Source organism: Entelurus aequoreus, linkage group LG23, assembly GCF_033978785.1.
Source record: "Entelurus aequoreus isolate RoL-2023_Sb linkage group LG23, RoL_Eaeq_v1.1, whole genome shotgun sequence".
Lineage (NCBI taxonomy): Eukaryota > Metazoa > Chordata > Actinopteri > Syngnathiformes > Syngnathidae > Entelurus > Entelurus aequoreus.
Window position 1 is genome coordinate 26,934,093 of NC_084753.1, and position 23,270 is coordinate 26,957,362.

General features: G+C 36.2%; 1 protein-coding gene across 1 annotated transcript; it reads right to left on the reverse strand.

The window, feature by feature from the left end:
* Positions 1-6,390: 6,390 nt before the first annotated feature.
* Positions 6,391-23,270, reverse strand: tram2 (translocation associated membrane protein 2). The gene is made up of 11 exons (XM_062034841.1): positions 23,048-23,270; positions 21,806-21,869; positions 21,623-21,732; positions 19,066-19,182; positions 18,947-19,005; positions 17,462-17,546; positions 13,862-13,932; positions 13,668-13,773; positions 13,446-13,588; positions 9,537-9,694; positions 6,391-7,382 (listed from the first exon to the last, which is right to left on the reverse strand). The coding sequence occupies exons 1-11, from the start codon at positions 23,165-23,167 to the stop codon at positions 7,306-7,308; spliced, it is 1,110 nt and encodes a 369-aa protein (XP_061890825.1). The 5' UTR covers positions 23,168-23,270; the 3' UTR covers positions 6,391-7,305.

A 23,270-nucleotide genomic window follows, 5' to 3' on the forward strand; every position in this document is an offset into this window, starting at 1 on the left:
TATAGTATTGTTTTGATCATAGTATTGTGAGTTTTTTTCCACGTAATATTTTGACTTTATTAACCACGGTTATTTGTATAAATATTTAAGATTTTTACATTACTATTTTTTTAAATAATTTTCACATTTTTTTCTCTATTTATTCATTTATGTTATCATATTGATCAATTACAAAAAAGTTGCATTCTTCATGCCAAAAAAAGTAACTTTATGACACTAAAAAGTTGTCTTTTCAATGTAAAACTATATTTACAAATATTTTTTATTTTACTTTTTGATCAAAACATTACCACTCATTACTAAGACACATTATCTTTATAGTATTGTTTTGATCATAGTATTGGGAGTTTTTTTTCCCTGTAATATTTTGACTTTATTAATCTTTGTTTGTATAAATATTTAGATTTTTACATTACTACTTTTTTGAAAACATTTTCAAATTTTTTCTGTATTTATCATATTGATCAATTACAAAAAAAAGTTGCATTCTTCATGCCAAAAAAAGTAATTTTATGAGACTAAAGTTGTCTTTTCAATCTAAAACTCTTTTCAGAAATATTTTTTATTTTACTTTTTGATCATAACATTAGCACTCATTCTTAAGACACATTGTCTTTATAGTATTGTATTGATCATAGTATTGTGAGTTTTTCCCCCCATAATATTTTGACTTTATTAACCACGGTTATTTGTATAATTATTTAGATTTTTACTACTTTTTTTAAAATAATTCTCACATATTTTTTCTCTATTTATTCATTTATGTTATCATATTGATCAATTACAAAAAAAGTTGCATTATTCATGCCAAAAAAAAGTAATTTTATGAGACTAAAAAGTTGTCTTTTCAATCTAAAACTATTTTCAGAACTATTTTATTTTACTTTTTTAACCTAATATTACCACGGTTATTTGTATAAATATTTAGATTTTTACATTACTACTTTTTTGAAAACATTTTCAAATTTTTTCTCTATTATTTATTTATGTTATCGTATTGATCAATTACAAAAAAGTTGCATTTTTCATGTCAAAAAAAGTTATTTTATGAGACTAAAAAGTTGTCTTTTCAATCTAAAACTATATTCAGAAATATTTTTTATTTTACTTTTTGATCATAACATTACCACTCATTATTAAGACACATTATCTTTATAGTATTGTTTTGATCATAGTATTGTGAGTTTTTTTCCACGTAATATTTTGATTTTATTAACCACGGTTATTTGTATACATATTTAAGATTTTTACATTACTATTCTTTTAAATAATTTTCACATTTTTTCTCTATTTATTCATTTATGTTATCATATTGATCAATTACAAAAAAGTTGCATTCTTCATGCCAAAAAAAGTAACTTTATGACACTAAAAAGTTGTCTTTTCAATGTAAAACTATATTTACAAATATTTTTTATTTTACTTTTTGATCAAAACATTACCACTCATTACTAAGACACATTATCTTTATAGTATTGTTTTGATCATAGTATTGGGAGTTTTTTTCCCTGTAATATTTTGACTTTATTAATCTCCTTTGTTCGTATAAATATTTAGATTTTTACATTACTACTTTTTTGAAAACATTTTCAAATTTTTTCTGTATTTATCATATTGATCAATTACAAAAAAAAGTTGCATTCTTCATGCCAAAAAAAGTAATTTTATGAGACTAAAGTTGTCTTTTCAATCTAAAACTCTTTTCAGAAATATTTTTTATTTTACTTTTTGATCATAACATTAGCACTCATTCTTAAGACACATTGTCTTTATAGTATTGTATTGATCATAGTATTGTGAGTTTTTCCCCCCATAATATTTTGACTTTGTTAACCACGGTTATTTGTATAATTATTTAGATTTTTACTACTTTTTTTTAAAATAATTCTCACATATTTTTTCTCTATTTATTCATTTATGTTATCATATTGATCAATTACAAAAAAAGTTGCATTATTCATGCCAAAAAAAGTAATTTTATGAGACTAAAAAGTTGTCTTTTCAATTTAAAACTATTTTCAGAACTATTTTATTTTACTTTTTTAACCTAATATTACCACGGTTATTTGTATAAATATTTAGATTTTTACATTACTACTTTTTTGAAAACATTTTCAAATTTTTTCTCTATTATTTATTTATGTTATCGTATTGATCAATTACAAAAAAGTTGCATTTTTCATGTCAAAAAAAGTTATTTTATGAGACTAAAAAGTTGTCTTTTCAATCTAAAACTATATTCAGAAATATTTATTATTTTACTTTTTCATCATAACATTACCACTTTATTAAGACACATTATCTTTATAGTATTGTTTTGATCATAGTATTGTGAGTTTTTTTCCCTGTAATATTTTTACTTTATTAACCACGGTTATTTGTATAAATATTTCGATTTTTACATTACTACTTGTTTTAAAACATTTTTAAAAAAAATTTCTATTTATTTATCTGTTATCGTATTGATCAATTACAAAAAAGTTGCATTTTTCATGCCAAAAAAAGTAATTTTATGAGACTTAAAAGTTGTCTTTTCAATCTAAAACTATATTCAGAAATATGTTTTATTTTACTTTATTATAACATTACCACTCATTATTAAGACACATTATGATAAATGATAAATGGGTTATACTTGTATAGCGCTTTTCTACCTTCAAGGTACTCAAAGCGCTTTGACAGTATTTCCACATTCATCCATTCACACACACATTCACACACTGATGGCAGGAGCTGCCATGCAAGGCGCTAACCAGCAGCCATCAGGAGCAAGGGTGAAGTGTCTTGCCCAAGGACACAACAGACGTGACTAGGAAGGTAGAAGGTGGGGATTGAACCCCAGTAACCAGCAACACTCCGATAGCTGGCACAGCCACTCTACCAACTTCGCCACGCCATCCCATTATCTTTATAGTATTGTTTTGATCATAGTATTGTGAGTTTTATCCCGTAATATTTTGACTTTATTAACCACGGTTATTTGTATAAATATTAAGATTTTTACATTACTACTTTTTTGAAATAATTTTCACATATTTGTTCTCTATTTATTCATTTATGTTATCATATTGAGCAATTACAAAAAAAAGTTGCATTCTTCATGCCAAAAAAAGTAATTTTATGAGACTAAAAAGTTGTCTTTTCAATCTAAAACTATATTCAGAAATATTTTTTATTTTACTTTATCATAACATTACCACTCATTATTAAGACACATTATCATTATAGTAATGTTTTGATCATAGTATTGTGAGTTTTTATCCCGTAATATTTTGACTTTATTAACCAAGGTTATTTGTATAAATATTTAAACTTTTTACATTACTACTTTTTAGAAATATTTTCAAATTTTTCTCTATTTATTCATTTATGTTATCGTATTGATAAATTACAAAAAAGTTGCATTCTTCATGCCAAAAAAGTAATTTTATGAGACTAAAAAGTTGTCTTTTCAATGTAAAACTATATTTACAAATGTTTTTTATTTTACTTTTTGATCAAAACATTACCACTCATTAAGACACATTATTGTTATAGTATTGTGAGTTTTTTTCCCCGTAATATTTTGACTTTATTAACCACGGTTATTTGTATAAATATTTAGATTTTTACATTACTACTTTTTTGAAAACATTTTCCATTTTTTTCTCTATTTGTTATCGTATTGATCAATTACAAAAAAAAGTTGCATTTTTCATGCCAAAAAAAGTAATTTCATGAGACTAAAAAGTTGTCTTTTCAATCTAAAACTATTTTCAGAAATATTTTTTATTGTACTTTTTGATCAAAACATTACCACTCATTAAGACACATTATCTTTATAGTATTGTATTGATCATAGTATTGTGAGTTTTTTTCCCTGTCATATTTTAGCTTTATTAACCACGGTTATTTGTATAAATATTTAAGATTTTTACATTACTTTTTAAAAATAATTTTCACATATTTTTTCTCTATTAATTTATGTTATCGTATTGATAAATTACAAAAAAAGTAAAATTCTTCATGGCAAAAAAAGTAATTTTATGAGACCAAAAAGTTGTCTTTTCAATCCAAAACTATATTCACAAATATTGTATTTTACTTTTTGAACCTAACATTACCACGGTTATTTGTATAAATATTTAGATTTTTACATTACTACTTTTTAGAAATAATTGTCATTTTTTTCTATTCATTCATTTATTTTATTGTATTGTGAATGTTACCCCCGTATAATTATGACTTTATTCTGCATTTTTTCCCCAAATATTTTGATGTTTACATTACTACTTTTTTAAAAGTCATTTTATCATATTTGTTCTGTATTTACTCATTGATCTTATAGTATCGTAATTTTTTTCGATTATAGTATTGTGATGTTTTTTTTCTGTAATATTATGACTATTCACCATAGTTTTGTATTATTTTTTCTTTTACATTACTTAATTTCTTACTTAATTTTTTTATTTTTTATTCACACAATAGGTTTCCTATCATATACTATTTTAACTTTTTGGTTAAATTATCTTTGTTCTTCTAATATTAAGACTTAATTCTCCAGAAATGTGTGACAATCATTGGCACTTTAACTTTTAACTTTAAATTGTTCACGTAAAATGTCCTCATAAATATTGTGACTTTTTACGACTATTCTTGCATCATTTCAAGGTTATCCCAATAAATTCCATCTTAATAGTTGTACCATTACAAGATTGCTTTTCTAACTTATGATTTCTCCATTACTAGATCCAAGGAACTTTGTTGTCATACCAGCAAATGAGAAACAAGGTCCCAGATTTAGCCCAATGAGTACCACAAAAACAACTATGTACAAAACCCAAAACCAGTGAAGTTGGCACGTTGTGTAAATGGTAAGTAAAAACAGTAAATGGTAAGTAAAAACAGTAAATGGTAAGTAAAAACAGAATACAATGATTTGCAAATCCTTTTCAACTTATATTCCATTAAATAGACTGCAAAGACAATATATTTAACGTTCGAACTGGAAAACATTATTTTTTTGCACTATTAGCTCATTTGGCCTGCAACATGTTTATAAAAAGCTGGCACAAGTGGCAAAAAAGACTGAGAAAGTTGAGGAATGCTCATCAAACACTTATTTGGAACATCCCACAGGTGAACAGGCTAATTGAGAACAGGTGGGTGCCATGATTGGGTATGAAAGCAGCTTCCATGAAATGCTCAGTCATTCACAAACAAGGATGGGGCGAGGGTCACCAAACAACAGTTTAAGAACAACAATTCTCAACCAGCTATTGCAAGGAATTTAGGGATTTCACCATCTACGGTTCGTAATATCATCAAAAGGTTCAGAGAATCTGGAGAAATCACTGCACATAGTAACATTGAATGCCCGTGACCTTGGATCCCTCAGGCGGTACTGCATCAAAAAGCGACATCAGTGTGTAAAGGATATCACCACATGGGCTCAGGAACACCCCAGAAAACCACTGTCAGTAACTACAGTTCGTCGCTACATCTGTTAGTGCAAGTTAAAACTATACTATGTCGAGCGAAAGCCATTTATCAACAACACCCAGAAACGCCGCCGGCTTTGCTGGGCCCGAGCTCATTTAAGATGGACTGATGCAAAGTGGAAAAGTGTTCTGTGGTCTGACGAGTCCACATTTCAAATTGTTTTTGGAAACTGTGGACGTCATGTCCTCAGGAACAAAGATCAAATGAACCACCCAGATTGTTATAGTCGCAAAGTTCAAAAGCCTACACCTGTGATGGTATGGGGGTGTATTAGTGCCCAAGGCATGGGTAACTTACACATCCGTGAAGGCACCATTAATGCTGAAAGGTACATACAGGTTTTGGAGCAACATATGTTGCCATCCAAGCAACGTTATCATGGACGCCCCTGCTTATTTCAGCAAGACAATGCCAAGCCACGTGTTACAACAGCGTGGCTTCATAGTAAAAGAGTGCGGGTACTAGACTGGCCTGCCTGTAGTCCAGACCTGTCTCCTGTTGAAAATGTGTGGCGCATTATGAAGCCTAAAATAGCACAACGGAGACCCCCGGACTGTTGAACAACTTAAGCTGTACATCAAGCAAGAATGGGAAAGAATTCCACCTGAAAAGCTTCAAAAATGTGTCTCCTCAGTTCCCAAAGGTTTACTGAGTGCTGTTAAAAGGAAAGGCCATGTAACACAGTGGTAAAAATGCCCCTCTGCCAAATTTTTTGCAATGTGTTGCTGCCATTTAATTCAAAGTTAATGATTATTTGCAAAAATAATTAAGTTTCTCAGTTGGAACATTAAATATCTTTGCAGTCTTTTCAATTGAATATAAGTTGAAAAGGATTTGCAAATCATTGTATTCTGTTTTTATTTACCATTTACACAACGTGCCAACTTCACTGGTAATACAAACAAGCGTTTAGTTTAAACTTATATTCGCCAGTAGACGCCATATGCAAGCGCTAAAACATACAAGGGTGACGGGGAACAGACGCGGTCAAAGTGGAGGCATGTAAAAAAAAGACCACCCACAAAGCGGTTTGAAGATGTTAAAAGTTAAACATCATCTGTGCAACATTTTGACCAAAGAACCACCATCGCATGTTATGTAGACCACAAGGAAGTCTTTTTAAATGTGACGTACATTATATATGTGTGACAGAAAACCAGGACCAACTCAGCAGTTTGACAGAAAATTGCATTATTCATTAATGATATTAACAATTCATGGAATGGCATGCGGTAACGTACATGATGATGCTCGTCTTTAACGATAAAATGCGAGACATGGTTTATTTGGAGGCGCTTCGGACGCGAGTCTATTTGGATGACCAAAACCCCCTCCCCTTACCTTAAAGCAAACGTGTGTTCTCTTATCAGTAACATGTTCCCGGCCTAATGGGCCCGAGTGGAAAAGAAGCAAAGCTGGCTCAATGGCAATCAGACAAGCGATACAGTACTTATAATGAGGATAAAAAACACATTCAAAAGTTGCTACACAGTAACATGTGCTACATACCGTGTTTGCTGTACACTTCTGTTTTTTTCCGCACCCAAAAAGGTGCTGCTTAACGTGGGGAAGCAGGTCATGTAAATGTAGGAAAACGACAAAATACTGATATGACGAGGAGAGGATGTCTCTTGAGGTCAAGGAACTTCCTTGGAATTTCATTTTTTCCAGCGTTCAAGGCTAAGTCTGTAGTGACCGAGTCCCTGGAGCGTGTCGGGATAGGACTCAGCCAAGCTCCCCCCCCCCCCGTTGTCTGGGAACCTCCACTTGCATTGAGGTCGCCGCTCAGCTCAGTCAGTGTTTTTTTTTTTTTTTTTAATTCTTTTACGGGGATTTGAGTTTTTTGATCCGGGGAGAGGCTCCGTTCTCAGCTTTAAGGAATCCGTTTTCATAATGCCCAACTGAAACGGGAGAAAGAAATGCAATTAGAACAGATGGGAAATGTACAAAACCCCAAAACCAGCGAAGTTGGCACGTTGTGTAAATGGTAAATAAAAACAGAATACAAATCCTTTTCAACATAATATTCAATTGAATAGACTGCAAAGACAAGATACGTAACATTCGAAATGGTAAACTTTTGTGATTTTTTGCAAATATTAGCTCATTTGGAATTTGATGCCTGCAACATGTTTCAAAAAAGCTGGCACAAGTGGCAAAAAAGACTGAAAGTTGAGGAACGCTTATCAAACACTTGTTTGGAACATCCCACAGGTGAACAGGCTAATTGGGAACAGGTGGGTGCCATGATTGGGGACAAAAGCAGCATTCACAAACAAGGATGGGGCGAGGGTCACCACTTTGTGAACAAATGCGTGAGCAAATTGTCCAACAGTTTTAAGAACATTTCTCAACGAGCTATTGCAAGGAATTTAGGGATTTCACCATCTACGGTCCGTAATATCAACAAAAGATTCAGAGAATTTGGAGAAATCACTGTGGCTTTCAATCCCTCTGGAGGTACTGCATCAAAAAGCGACATCAGTGTGTAAAGGATATCACCACATAGGCTCAGGAACTCTTCAGAAAACCACTGTCAGTAACTACAGTTTGTCACTACATATGTAAGTGCAAGTTAAAACTCTAATATGCAAAAAGAAAAGCCATTTATCAACAACACCCAGAAACACCGACGGCTTTTCTGGGCCCGAGCTCATCTAAGATGGACTGATGGAAAGTGGAAAAGTGTTCTGTGGTCTGACGAGTCCACATTTCAAACTGTTTTTGGAAACTGGACGTCAAGTCTTCCGGGCCAAAGAGGAAAAGAACCACCCGGATTGTTATAGGCGCAAAGTTGAAAAGCCAGCATCTGTGATTTCACCATCTACGCTCCGTAATATCATCAAAAGGTTCAGAGAATTTGGAGAAATCACTGTGGCTTTCAATCCCTCTGGAGGTACTGCATCAAAAAGCGACATCAGTGTGTAAAGGATATCACCACATAGGCTCAGGAACTCTTCAGAAAACCACTGTCAGTAACTACAGTTTGTCACTACATATGTAAGTGCAAGTTATAACTCTAATATGCAAAAAGAAAAGCCATTTATCAACAACACCCAGAAACACCGACTGCTTCGCTGGGCCCGAGCTCATCTAAGATGGACTGATGCAAAGTGGAAAAGTGTTCTGTGGTCTGATGAGTCCACATTTCAAACTGTTTTTGGAAACTGGACGTCAAGTCCTCCGGGCCAAAGAGGAAAAGAACCACCCGGATTGTTATAGGCGCAAAGTTGAAAAGCCAGCATCTGTGATTTCACCATCTACGCTCCGTAATATCATCAAAAGGTTCAGAGAATTTGGAGAAATCACCGTGGCTTTCAATCCCTCTGGAGGTACTGCATCAAAAAGCGACATCAGTGTGTAAAGGATATCACCACATAGGCTCAGGAACTCTTCAGAAAACCACTGTCAGTAACTACAGTTTGTCACTACATATGTAAGTGCAAGTTATAACTCTAATATGCAAAAATAAAAGCCATTTATCAACAACACCCAGAAACACCGACTGCTTCGCTGGGCCCGAGCTCATCTAAGATGGACTGATGCAAAGTGGAAAAGTGGTCTGATGAGTCCACATTTCAAACTGTTTTTGGAAACTGGACGTCAAGTCCTCCGGGCCAAAGAGGAAAAGAACCACCCGGATTGTTATAGGTGCAAAGTTCAAAAGCCAGCATCTGTGATGGTATGGGGGTGTATTAGTGCCCAAAGCATGGTTAAGGCACCATTAATGCTGAAAGGTACATACAGGTTTTGGAGCAACAAAACGTTTACTGAGTGTTGTTAAAAGGAAAGGCCATGTAACACAGTGGTAAAAATGCCCCTGTGCCAACTTTTTTGCAATGTGTTGCTGCCATTCAATTCTAAGTTAATGATTATTTGGAAAAAAAAACATTAAGTATCTTGTCTTTGCAGTCTATTCAATTGAATATAAGTTGAAAAGGATTGGCAAATCATTGTATTCTGTTTTTATTTACCATTTACACAACGTGCCAACTTGACTGGTTTTGGGTTTTGTTTAAAAAGCCAGTGGGCTCATTGAGCACTGGGCTACTCACGAGAGTCCCGCTTGAGTGGCCGCAGAGCTTGTTTGGTGGCGGTCTTCTTGCGGGCGGCCTGCTCGTGACGGAACTCCCTCCAGCGCCTCAGCTGGAAGCGGATAAATTTCCAAAGCAGCCAGGATTGTGTCAGACATACCAACAGAAGAACAGTCAGCCTGGAAAAAAAAAAAAAAAGGCAAAACGCAGATGCAACAATCTGCAGTTTAAATCTAACCTCAGTAACAAGTAAGCATCATTCAGCTTTATTTACAACAACTAAAACAGTGGTGCTCAAACTTTTTTACCCCACACTGTAAAAAATACGATTTGCAATTGTTGGACTAATTATAGTTTTCAAGTTAGTCAGACTCAGAAATATGGTTTCACTATGTTTAACTAACAAAACTGTGTCTGGCCAGCAAAAAAAAAAAAAGTTGAGAAAGCGTAAAAATCTTGTTGCATCATGTTACCTTGAAAATTTGCGTTTTCTCAACTTTTTTTTTTTTTACAGTGCAAGTACCACCTCAGAAAACACTTGAAAGTTTCACCATAATGACCAACATTAAATTAGTCACAGGCCTGATTTACTAAGAGCTATATACCACACGTTAAACAGCGTGAGTAATCTATAAAATAGCGTGTACTAATAGTGAGCCTGTTGCGTGTCATTTCAGACCGTCTTATGTAAATGAGGATTTTGTGTGTTCTATACGGAGCATCACTAGGAGACTCTCATTTACTGCACATTCAAGTCTTCATGCTCCTACACTGCAAAAACTGAAATCTAAGTAAGATTAAATATCTCAAATAAGGGTGATATTTGCTTATTTTCTGTCTGATAAGATAATTATTCTCACTAAGCAGATTTTATGTTAGAGTGTTTTACTTGTTTTAAGGGTTTTGGTCCTAAATGATCTCAGTAAGATATTACAGCTTGTTGCTGAGATTTGATGACCTATATTGAGTAAAACATGCTTGAAACTAGAATATCAACTGATGCAAAGCTGTGTCATTAACACTCACAAGTATAAAACTACTCTTTTATAGTAATAATTACTTACTTCAAGCATGGAAAAAAAAAATCATGATGCCGAGCGCATATCATTATGTCAAGATAATGGCACTAGCATTTACTTAATATAATAATATATTTTAACATATTGAGCAAAAAGGTCTCATTTTTTTTCTACGAAAAAAGTGCACTTATTAGTCAGAAAATACTTATTTTAAGGTATTTTTGGGTTCATTGAGGTTAGCTAATTTTACTTGTTTTGGGAAAGTCTTGACAAGCCGAATTTTCTTGTTCTATTGGCAGATAATTTTGCTTAGTTCAAGTAAAATACCCCTAATTTTTGTTTTTTTTCTTCTTGTTTTTGAACACAGACTTTTTGCAGTGTACCCTATGGCGTTTTGTTGCCACTTTTTTTACAAGAAGTCATGCAGTGTATCTACATTAACACCTTTTTTTTTTTTACAGCTCAAGGGGCATTGGAGGAAGGCTGCACTTATTGCGCTCAATATGCATACTTCAATACGTTTTTTTCCCATTGTAATGACATATAATCTAAGTCGAATAAACAAAAGTCGTTAAAAAAATACTAAAGGATAAAACGCATCAATTGAATTTACTATAATCAGCCCTTAAGTCCTCTACCAGCTATAAAATTAGTTTGCTAAATAGACGATATGTCTGATATATTCTTTTTCTGACCATCCGACAATGTTGAGACACACATATGACGGAGGATTCTACAAAACCCAAAACTAGTGAAGGTGGCACGTTGTGTAATTCGTAAATAAAAACAGAATACACTGACTTGCAAATCCTTTTCAACTTACACTACCGTTCAAAAGTTTGGGGTCACCCAAACAATTTTGTGGAATAGCCTTCATTTCTAAGAACAAGAATAGACTGTCGAGTTTCAGATGAAAGTTCTCTTTTTCTGGCCATTTTGAGCGTTTAATTGACCCCACAAATGTGATGCTCCAGAAACTCAATCTGCTCAAAGGAAGGTCAGTTTTGTAGCTTCTGTAACGAGCTAAACTGTTTTCAGATGTGTGAACATGATTGCACAAGGGTTTTCTAATCATCAATTAGTCTTCTGAGCCAATGAGCAAACACATTGTACCATTAGAACACTGGAGTGATAGTTGCTGGAAATGGGCCTCTATACACCTATGTAAATATTGCACCAAAAAACAGACATTTGCAGCTAGAATAGTCATTTACCACATTAGCAATGTATAGAGTGTATTTCTTTAAAGTAAGACTAGTTTAAAGTTATCTTCATTGAAAAGTACAGTGCTTTTCCTTAAAAAATAAGGACATTTCAATGTGACCCCAAACATTTGAACGGTAGTGTATATTCAATTGAATAGACTGCAAAGACAAGATATTTAATGTTCGAACTGAGAAACGTTGTTATTTTTTGCAAATATTAGCTCATTTGGAATTTGATGCCTACAACATGTTTCAAAAAAGCTGGCACAGGTGGCAAAAAAGACTGAGAATATTGAGGAATGCTCATCAAACACTTATTTGGAACATCCCACAGGTGAACAGGCTAATTGGGAACAGGTGGGTGCCATGATTGGGTATAAAAGCAGCTTCAATGAAATGCTCAGTCATTCACAAACAAGGATGGGGCGAGGGTCACCACTTTGTGAACAAATGCGTGAGCAAATTGTCCAACAGTTTAGGAACAACATTTCTCAACCAGCTATTGCAAGGAATTTAGGGATTTCACCATCTACGGTCTGTGATATTATCAAAAGATTCAAAGAATCTGGAAAAATCACTGCACGTAAGCGATGATATTATGGACCTTCGATCCCTCAGGCGGTACTGCATCAAAAAGTGACATCAGTGTGTAAAGGATATCACCACATGGGCTCAGGAACACTTCAGAAAACCACTGTCAGTAACTAGTTTGTCGCTACATCAGTAAGTTAAAACTCTATGCTAAACGAAAGTCATTTATCAACAACACCCAGAAACGCTGGGTCCGAGCTCATCTAAGATTGACTGATGCAAAGTGGAAAAGTGTTCTGTGGTCTGAAAAGTCCATATTTCAAATTGTTTTTGGAAACTGGACGTCGTGTCCTCCGGCGCAAAGAGGAAAAGAACCAGCATCTGTGATGGTATGGGGGTGTATTAGTGTCCAAGGCATGGGTAACTTACACATCTGTGAAGCCACCATTAATGCTGAAAGGTACATACAGGTTTTGGAGCAACATATGTTGCCATCCAAGAGACGTTATAATGGACGCCCCTGCTTATTTCAGCAAGACAATGCCAAGCCACATGTTACAATAGCGTGGCTTCATAGTAAAAGAGTGCGGGTACTAGACTGGCCTGCCTGTAGTCTAGACCTGTCTCCCGTTGAAAAGGTGTGCAATATGAAGCCTAAAATACCACAACAGAGACCCCCGGACTGTTGAACAACTTAAGCTGTACATCAAGCAAGAATGGGAAATAATTCCACCTGAAAAGCTTCAAAAATTGGTCTCCTCAGTTCCCAAATGTTTACTGAGTGTTGTTAAAAGGAAAGGCCATGTAACACAGTGGTGAAAATGCCCCTGTGCCAACTTTTTTGCAATGTGTTGCTGCCATTAAAATAAGTTAATGATTTGCAAAAAAAAAATTAGTTTCTCAGTTCGAACATTAAATATCTTGTCTTTGCAGTTTATTCAACTGAATATAAGTTGAAAAGGATTTGCAAATCATTGTATTCTGTTTTTATTTACGAGTTACACAAGGTGCCAACTTCGCTGGTTTTGGGTTTTGTACATTCTCAACTTCAAACATTTTGATTTGAGGAGGCTTGCCCATATGTAGAAAAGGGCAACATTTAAAAAAAAAAAAAAAAAAGTGGTTACCCTTTCATACAAAACGCCAACTCTATTCCCACTGCTGATGTTCCTCACCTTATGAGCACATTGTTAAAGTTGCCCGTTTCCAAGTCCAGCACTTGGTTCTCGGAACGAGCCAAACCGAAACCGACGACGAGAAACATGAGCGTGAGCGTAGACATGCGAGTAAACACGAAACCGACAGCCCAAAGGTCAAACCTAAGGAAGGAGACACAATGCAAATCTGTTGATTTTAGCCGTATCCTCCAGTTTGAAAGACATGTGGAAGTCAACTTTCATTTTCTGGTGATTTTCATCCGTGAAGTAGAAGAGTCTGGCGATGTGGAAGCCCAACTCCGACAGATACTGGAGGAAGAGGAGCACCAGGCAGACGCGGTTCAAACTAGAACGGGTCAAAAAAAAAAAACATGTGAAGAAGCTTTTTGAACGTGTTTTTACATTTACAGTATTTTCAGGAACAAGATGCTTACTTTAGCAAATATGCTGCCAAGATGTGCAGCAGATACAAGCTGATGTACTGCAGCCGGCGAGAAATATCTTCCTGGTAAAACACACACACACACATTTTCTACATTGCAACTGCACTGCACAGCAGGGATATTTACTCAATTGTTTTGGGCGCCACAAACCCTTAAAGATAAGAACCGGGACGCCGGAATTCTCCCTTTACCCTTTAACTTATTTTGTATATTCCCAACAACTAGTGTCTGTTATAGTAGACATTTCATTTGGTCTATTTATTTTATCAGGTTTTTTTAAAGACCTGCAAAAAATCTAGTACACTGCAAAAAGTCAGTGTTCAAAAACAAGAAAAAAGAAAAACAAAATTAGGGGTATTTTATTTGAACTAAGCAAAATTATCTGCCAACAGAACAAGAAAATTCGGCTTTTCAAGACTTTCCAAAACAAGTAAATTAGCTAACCTCAATGAACCCCAAAATACCTTAAAATAAGTATATTCTCACTAATAACAAACGTACTTTTCTTGGTAGAAAATAAAAATGAGACCTTTTTGCTCAATATGTTGAAAAATATTCTTAAATTAAGTAAATGCTAGTGCCATTATCTTGACATAATGATATGCACTCGGCATCATGATTTTTTTTTTCATGCTTGAAATAAGAAATTATTACTTAAAAAAAAAGTAGTTTTATACTTGTGAGTGTTGATGACACAGCTTTGCAACAGTTGATATTCTAGTTTCAAGCATGTTTTACTCAATATACACTACCGTTCAAAAGTTTGGGGTCACCCAAACAATTTTGTGGAATAGCCTTCATTTATAAAAACAAGAATAGACTGTCGAGTTTCAGATGAAAGTTCTCTTTTTCTGGCCATTTTGAGCGTTTAATTGACCCCACAAATGTGATGCTCCAGAAACTCAATCTGCTCAAAGGAAGGTCAGTTTTGTAGCTTCTGTAACGAGCTAAACTGTTTTCAGATGTGTGAACATGATTGCACAAGGGTTTTCTAATCATCAATTAGCCTTCTGAGCCAATGAGCAAACACATTGTACAATTAGAACACTGGAGTGATAGTTGCTGGAAATGGGCCTCTATACACCTATGTAGATATTGCACCAAAAACCAGACATTTGCAGCTAGAATAGTCATTTACCACATTAGCAATGTATAGAGTGTATTTCTTTAAAGTTAAGACTAGTTTAAAGTTATCTTCATTGAAAAGTACAGTGCTTTTCCTTAAAAAATAAGGACATTTCAATGTGACCCCAAACTTTTGAACGGTAGTGTAGGTCATAACATCTCAGCTACAAGCTGTAATTTCTTACTGAGATAATTTAGGACCAAAACCCTTAAAACAAGTAAAACACTAACATAAAATCTGCTTAGTGAGAAGAATTATCTTATCAGACAGAAAATAAGCAAATATCACCCTTATTTGAGATATTTAATCTTACTTAGATTTCAGTTTTTGCAAAGATAATATTTATGACAGCACTCTAGTGTTTTTAAGAATCCGCTGCAAAATTGTAAAACTCTCACAAGTTCTTAGAACTGAACTCACAGGCCACCCAAATAGCCCGAATGATGAAAAAGATGGAACCTAAAATAAAACCTTGAGGAACACTTTATTACTATAACTAAAGAAATTGAACAAATGACTACTGTAGGGCTGGGCGATATGGCTGAAAACTGTATCATGATATAAGTTTTTTAAATATGCCGATATTGGCAAGTGTTGATATTTTTTGCGATATATGACTAATTAGGAGCCTTTATTTGTTTACTTACTACTAAAAGACAAGTTGTCTAGTGTGTTCACTAATTTATTTAAGGACAAAATTGCTCTTCGATTGCAATAATAAACATATGTTTAGTGTACCCTAAGATTTTTTGTTAGAATAAAGCCAATAATGCCATTTTTTTGTGGTCCCCTTTATTTAGAAAAGTATCAAAGTATTGAAATTATATTTTGGTACCGGTACCAAAATATTGATATCGAGCCAACCCTACCTTTGACAAATACGGACCAGGAGAAAAATATATTAAATGTTAACATTTTTATTTCAAATATAACCTCCCGCAGCTATCAAGGAAGAAGGGAACGGAAATGTCCACACAACCGTGGAAAATTTTAAATTAAAACGGATAACAATAACAAGGAAATGTAAATCGTAACAAATTACTGCAAAGTTTGAGATTGATTGAACAGAGAAATCTAAGAACAATTTTTGCAGGTTGACTGCCAGGAAGTTACATGGTCTGTGTAACATTTAATTTGGTCTGTCACTCTTATTGAAGTGTGAAAATGCATTTATGTTATGCAGTAATTATTATTCTAATATAATTGGACCAAATTATTACTTTAAAAGTAGCACATTTTTTATATTTTGTTATTATATTTATACAGTCCTGCACTTTAGTTCCTACCTTTTTGTTTCCGTACATCCCAAGAGGGAACGGACAAGGATGGAAAAGAAAAGATGAGCGCAGCAAAGGACGACGGTCCTAAACTCTTTCTAGTTTATCCACAATTTCTTCGCTCTCTGCAGCACTCATTTTTAGTTTCTCTTCTCACTCCATGCAGAGAATCAACAGCAAAACAGCAAGATGGCGCAACCAAACGTCATAGTTGATACTGTTACGCAATTGGCTGTTGAGCGTGTCCCTCCCATTGCTCAGTGATCACTTCCTGTTTTGCTAGATTAATGACCGCGAGTTCCAACTGTATGCAAAGTAACTACCGGTATATATGATTGATTACATATTATAATAATAATGTAAAAGGTATATAATTATTTTAAGTGGTTATTAAGAGCATGTAAAAATTCAACCCCTACCTTGTTTACTTCCGTGACGACCTCCTTAAAGTTTTTTAATCAAGCAGTTAAAATGTGCCAAACATGGATAAGTGTGGAGAAAATGTTTTCCCATCATCCCTTGTAATGGATTTAAATAAGTCAAAGTCAAAGAGTCAAAGTTCCAATGATTGTCACACACACACTAGGTGTGGTGAAATTTGTCCTCTGCATTTGACCCATCCCCATGTTCACCCCCTGGGAGGTGAGGGGAGCAGTGAGCAGCAGCGGTGCCGCGCTCAGGGAAAAATGTGTAGTTTTGAATTTTTTTATGCTGATTGGACTTTTTTTAAATAATATCCACAAAGTTCAATGACCAGGTTGTGTTGTGCGTGACCATGTTTGTTGAATATTTGTGCTGGTTTGATTTTTTTTTTCTGCACCATGACTAGGGAAGGTTGTTTGGATTGGGTCATATAGTTAAATGCTGTGCACCTATACACACTGATGTACAATTCATGTACACTGACTAAAGTTACTTTATTTGGCTCCCAGATTGCGACAAATTAGCAGCTATCAGACTGCTGATTATTTGTATATTATATGAAAACACACCGCCTGGCCAAATTGCTAACTGGACTCAGTCCCGTTTCGTGGCCCAAATTGAAGAGGTAGTTTGGACACCACTGCTCTAGTATCTTTAGAAATGTTCTGCAAAAATTTTTGTTTTGAACTGAACACGGGGAGAGGTCCACCAAATGAATAAATAGCACACATGTTTTTAAAAACACTCATAGGCTTCCATACTGACCTTGCGCACTTTTTGGAAGTAAAGCTCAGGCAAAGCGTGGAGCCAGTAGGCCAACTGAGTGAGGTAGAAAAACTTCTCTTGGAACCTGGAACACAGGAAAGTGTTACATACACACGTTATTTAGCAGGATTAAAGACAGATTATAGACACTTTTTTTTAAACATACACTATATTGCCAAAAGTATTTGGCCACCCGCTTTGACTCACATATGAACTTGAAGTGCCATCCCATTCCTAACCCATAGGGTTCAATATGATGTGGGTCCACCTTTTGCAGCTATTACAGCTTCAACTCTTCTGGGAAGGCTGTCCACAAGGTTGCAGAATGTGTTTAAAGGAATTTTCAACCATTCTTCCAAAAGCGCATTGGTAAGGTAACACTGAAGGCCTGGCTCTCAGTCTCCGTTCTAATTCATCCCAAAGGTGTTCTATCGGGTTCAAGTCAGGACTCTGCAGGCCAGTCAAGTTCATCCACACCAGACTCTTGTCATCCATGTTTTTATGGACATTTCTTTGTGCACTGGTAAACAGTCATGTTGGAAGATGAAGGGGCTGTTCCCACAAGGTTGGAAGCATGGAATCGTCCAAAATGTTTTGGTATTCTAGAGATTGGGGTGTGGGGGGGGGCAGGGTTTGGTGGTAGCGGGGGTGTATATTGTAGCGTCCCGGAAGAGTTAGTGCTGCAAGGGATTCTGGGTATTTGTTCTGTTGTGTTTATGTTGTGTTACGATGCGGATGTTCTCCCGAAATGTGTTTGTCATTCTTGTTTGGTGTGGGTTCACAGTGTGGTGCATATTTGTAACAGTGATAAAGTTGTTTATACGGCCTCCCTCAGTGTGACCTGTATGGTTGTTGATCAAGTATGCGTTGCATTCACTCATGTGTGTGTAAAAGACATATATATTATGTGATTGGGCTGGCACGCTGTTTGTAAGGAGGGAAAACGGATTTGACGAAAGGTTGTAGAGGACGTTAAAGGCAGTGCCTTTAAGGCACGCCCCCAATATTGTTGTCCGAGCGGAAATCAGGAGAAATTCGTGAGAATGGTTGCCCCGGGAGATTTTCGAGAGGGGCACTGAAATTCGGGAGTCTCCCGGGAAAATCGGGAGGGTTTGCAAGTATGTTCGGAACTAAGGGGCCAAGCCCAACTCCTAAAAAACAACCCCACATCATAATTCCTCCACCAAATTTCACACTGCACAATGTAGTCCGAAATGTAACGTTCTCCTGGCAACCTCCAAACCCAGACTCGTCCATCAGATTGCCAGATGGAAAAGTGTGATTCATCACTCCAGAGAACGCTTTTCCACTGCTCTAGAGTCCTAGATGTTTGTAGAAACAGTGCCTAAGTGCTTGATTTTATACACCTGTGGCCGGCCGGGCCAAGGGATTAGGACACCGCATTGTGATCATTTGGATGGGTGGCCAAATACTTTTGGCTATATGGTGTACTTTCAGCTGTGCAAGATTATGCATTCATCATACCTGAGGTGTGCATGTGGATAATTTTCCCAAAGTCTGCTGGGATGCAGAATATATCCTTCCTGTGTGAAGAGACTGTTAGAATCCCTTTAAAAAAACACTAGTAATGTAGTGTAGCTCACCGTTATAAGGACGTAGAAGCTCCACACACTGGACACCAAGTGAAACACACACAGTTGACCTGATTCGTTGAACTTGGTGTTCTTGCTCTTTGACAGATGTAGGCGTTTGTTGATTTTCTGCAGTGGGAGGACGGATGCGCACGGCGGGTTACAAATTTTGCTGACTCAACGGTTATGTGAGTCATAAAAATAACTGGGTTAAGAAAACAGACGGACCTTGTGCTATTTGTGGCTGACGCGGAACAAAGCAGGGAAAATATGTTTTTTGGAATGTTTAAAGACGCCCACACTCGTTTGGTCGAAAGGTAGATGGACGCAATTTTGGAAAGCTATGTGATGTATAAGATGATTGAAGTAGCTCAGGTTCTAAGGTAAAACTGATACATGTTCATTTGACCATTGAGTTTATTCTTTTTATTTTTCCAGTATCAAATGGTTCAAGTCGATCAAAACATTTTTATAGTTTACCGTATTTTCCGGACTATAAAGCGCACTTAAAATCATTTTTCGTCAAAACTCGACAGTGCGCCTTATAACCCTGTGTGCCTAATGTAAGGATTAAGTTTGGTTGAGCTTACCACCTCAAAGATATTTTATTTGGTACATGGTGTAATGATAAGGGTGACCAGTAGATGGCAGTCAAACATAAGAGATAAGTGTAGGCTGCACTATGATGGCAATATGTCTCAAGTAAACAACACCAACAAAAATCTATCAAAATGTTTTAGTACGACTTTGGTAAGCTATGAAGCCTCACCGCTTGAAGGATTGTCAGTGCATTAAACATATGAGTATCATTATGGTGTGTGTATTAGGTAAGACATATTATTTGGCGTTTTACTTCGCAATATAATGCAAAAGCAACTTTTCTTACCTTCTGGTACCTGCTGATCTGTATTTGGGATCTGCATAAATCCTGAAAAATTGCGCACATCCGCCTTTGTAGTCGATAAGCTGCTTATTTTTCTCTATCTTCTTGTTATGGGACATTCATCCTCCGCTGTTGCCATTTCTAATATAAAGTAGTGTAAAGTTCTTACTTATATCGGTCAGTACCTACTCAGTGGCCTAGTGGTTAGAGTGTCCGCCCTGAGATGGGTAGGTTGTGAGTTCAAACCCCGGCCGAGTCATACCAAAGACTATAAAAATGGGACCCATTACCTCCCTGCTTGGCACTCAGCATCAAGGGTTGGAATTGGGGGTTAAATCACCAAAAATTATTCCCGGGCGCGGCCACTGCTGCTGCCCACTGCTCCCCTCACCTCCCAGGGGGTGAACAAGGGTGATGGGTTAAATGCAGAGAATTATTTCGCCACACCTTGTGTGTGTGACAATCATTGCTACTTTAACTTTAACTTTTTAAACTTGCCATAAAAGTGCTAAAACATACCGGTGCAGTGAGTTTACATTATTCACCAAAAGAACTTTAGTTATTAAGAGTTTCGGTCGGAGGGTTTTTCACGGGACACATTTCCAGTGTTGTTTCCGGATGAAAAGATGCTGCTCCGTTATTGATTTAAGTAAAGTCTGAATGTCATTAATGTCATTGGACGCTTCTTCCATGCTACACCGCTACAACAAAGATGACGGGGAGAAGACACTGCCGAAGGTGAGCCACGCAAATAAGACCGCCCACAAAACGGCGCATCCTGAAGCGACTGTCAGAAAGCGACTTGAAGAAGATGTGTAAAACATCATCTATGCAACATTTTGACAAAAGAACCACCATTACATGTTATGTAGACCACAAGGAAGTGTTTTACATTTAGAAAAAAAAGATAATAATATGACCCCTTTAATGCGCCCTATAATCCGGTGCCCCTTTTGCATGAAAATAGACCTGATTAGACCCGCTCATCGGCAGTGCGCCTTATAATCCGGTGTGCCCTATGGTCCAGAAAATCAGGTACAATGGCGTTCTGTTTGTATTGTTTCAGTTTCGTAAATTCACCAAACCGTCACTGTGGACTTATTGAGTCTGTTTAGCTGATTGGAGAGCCAGCTTCTGCAGCTAGCGTGTCCATGACGATGACTTCTGTTTTGTGTGATCAGCTGTTTGGAAACAATTAAGGTACCGTATTTTTCGGACTACAAGTCGCAGTTTTTTTCATAGTTTGGCCGGGGGTGCAACTTATACTCAGAAGCGACTTATGTGTGAAATTATTAACACAATACCGTAAAATATCAAATAATATTATTTAGCTCATTCACGTAAGAGACTAGACGTATAAGATTACATCGGATTTAGCGATTAGGAGTGACAGATTGTTTGGTAATATATATATATATAAAGATTATTTTCTTCTGAAATTTGGTGGGTACGGTGTGCTCTATAGCCCGGAAAGTTCGAGAGTAAGAAAAGATAAACGCATGTTATTCCCAGGCTTTTGCAGGCTACAAAAAATTATGTGGAGGGCCAGATCGGGCCCCCAGGCCTTGAGTTTGACACATTGATTTCATTTTTCAAAATGGTATCATTTTCTAATTTAACGTCAAGCACGAGGGAGCAGACTATCGGCAAAGTACCGAGCCACAGTGTCTCTGCAATAGTACTCACATCTAGCAGATACTCCTGCACCACTGCATGGAGGATGATGGCGATGAAGAAGTAGAAAACGACAGTGGCGCAATCCTTCCATCCGTAATGGTACATCGTCACTTCTCCTTCTAAAGGGACGGATATATGGTGAGTTTTACATGGTTACAATATTGAAATAAGCACAATGCAAAGGATGAGTACCTGGTGACAGTGTGGTGACATTGTACTGTGGCTGAATAAAAAATATGGCTGTCTTTGCTGTTGCCTGAAGAAAAAAAAAGAATGGTAGTAAATATAGTGTAAGGAGTGCTCCCTTAAAAACTTTTAGAAAGTTAAAAAAAAATTGAAAATCAAATATTTATTTTATTGTAATGATTCAAGCGGTAGGAAATGGATGGATGGATTCTAAACCGGCGTCATTTGGGGCTTCCTGTAGGGTCAAGGAAGGTAGACCTCTGGTTGACACGTCAAATTAGGACACCTCTATGCATTAGAGGTAATTATATTGTCAACATTGAAGTGTCACATTGGAACATTTACACTGTTGTAACTAAACTAACTAAAGAAACTAGAAAGACGTGGAAATCCATCCACTACACAGGTCAACTGTGAACCCTAATAGAATGAAGGGCGTTTTGGAGCGATACTCGCGATGCCCGTTTATGTGACTTTTCCACTGAATTTGCCTTTAACATGTGCGTCTGTATGACAAACATGTACTTTGTGTGGTTGTTTTTTTTTGTTTAAAAAAACAAACAACCGGGGACGCGATAACAGTTAAAAAATTGAGACGTGGCAGTCAAAAATCCCTAGCGTCAAGGCAGTGGGATAAAAAACGCTTCCGCTTCCCTTTTGCCACGTTCAAAATAAAAGCATCACCTCGCGACGTGTACATAGGTGGAGTCTGAATATGAACGCCTCGCTCTTACTGCGAAGGCCGGTTGACCACTGTTTCCTTCTTAATGTGTAAAGTGACTTGATTCTTGTACTTGAAAAGTTAGTTTTGAGAGTAAAATGTGCGTTTATGCAGCTTAATTCGATGCACTCTTATGTAAAAGGTAAGGCAAATGTGATTGCAATACTTTGGACGACGTTTAAAAGCACCCTGGGATTCCAGTTGCTTAAAGTGAGATGGCGAGCACCTCCACCCTGACTTGAATTTGGATTTAAGATCCAACTTTGTGTAGCTACTCAATGTATCAATTTAGGGATTTTTAAATCAGCTTGCTACTTTTATATCGACTGTTAAATATCACAGGAGTAGCTCAACCCTACAGAAAGCTGTCGCCGCATTAGTTAAAGACAATTTACATAAACCCCCACCCACCCCTTTATAGCAAAGAAAAGTACAAGTTAAAAGCTGACCTTCGCAAGTGTTTACATGTTTTGATGTCATAAAGCAGCTGATGAGTGGAGAAAAAAGGCGAATAGAGTCCCCCTCACCTCAAACATCAATCCAATCAAAATGAATATCACCAAACTGAAGACGATATCGGCGTGGTTTTGGATGAGGAATTCCTGGCTGAAGAAAGGGTAACTCTTGTTTCTTCGGCGAAACGCCATGCTCTCGGCTACTATTGTAATAATTCAGCTATTTTTTCCCCCCCTTTTAACTACGAAGTTCAGCGTCAACTTTCCTAGCGGACTGCGCATGCGCGTCGTCTTA

Coding starts and splice junctions, on each gene's coding strand:
- tram2 (XM_062034841.1), bottom strand. CDS start 23,167: ATGGCGTTTCGCCGAAGAAACAAGAGTTACCCTTTCTTCAGCCAGGAA. Junction 17,547..18,946: donor TATCCACATGCACACCTCAG/GTATGATGAATG, acceptor CCTGTGTTCCAG/GTTCCAAGAGAAGTTTTTCT. Junction 13,774..13,861: donor TTGGCAGCATATTTGCTAAA/GTAAGCATCTTG, acceptor GACCCGTTCTAG/TTTGAACCGCGTCTGCCTGG.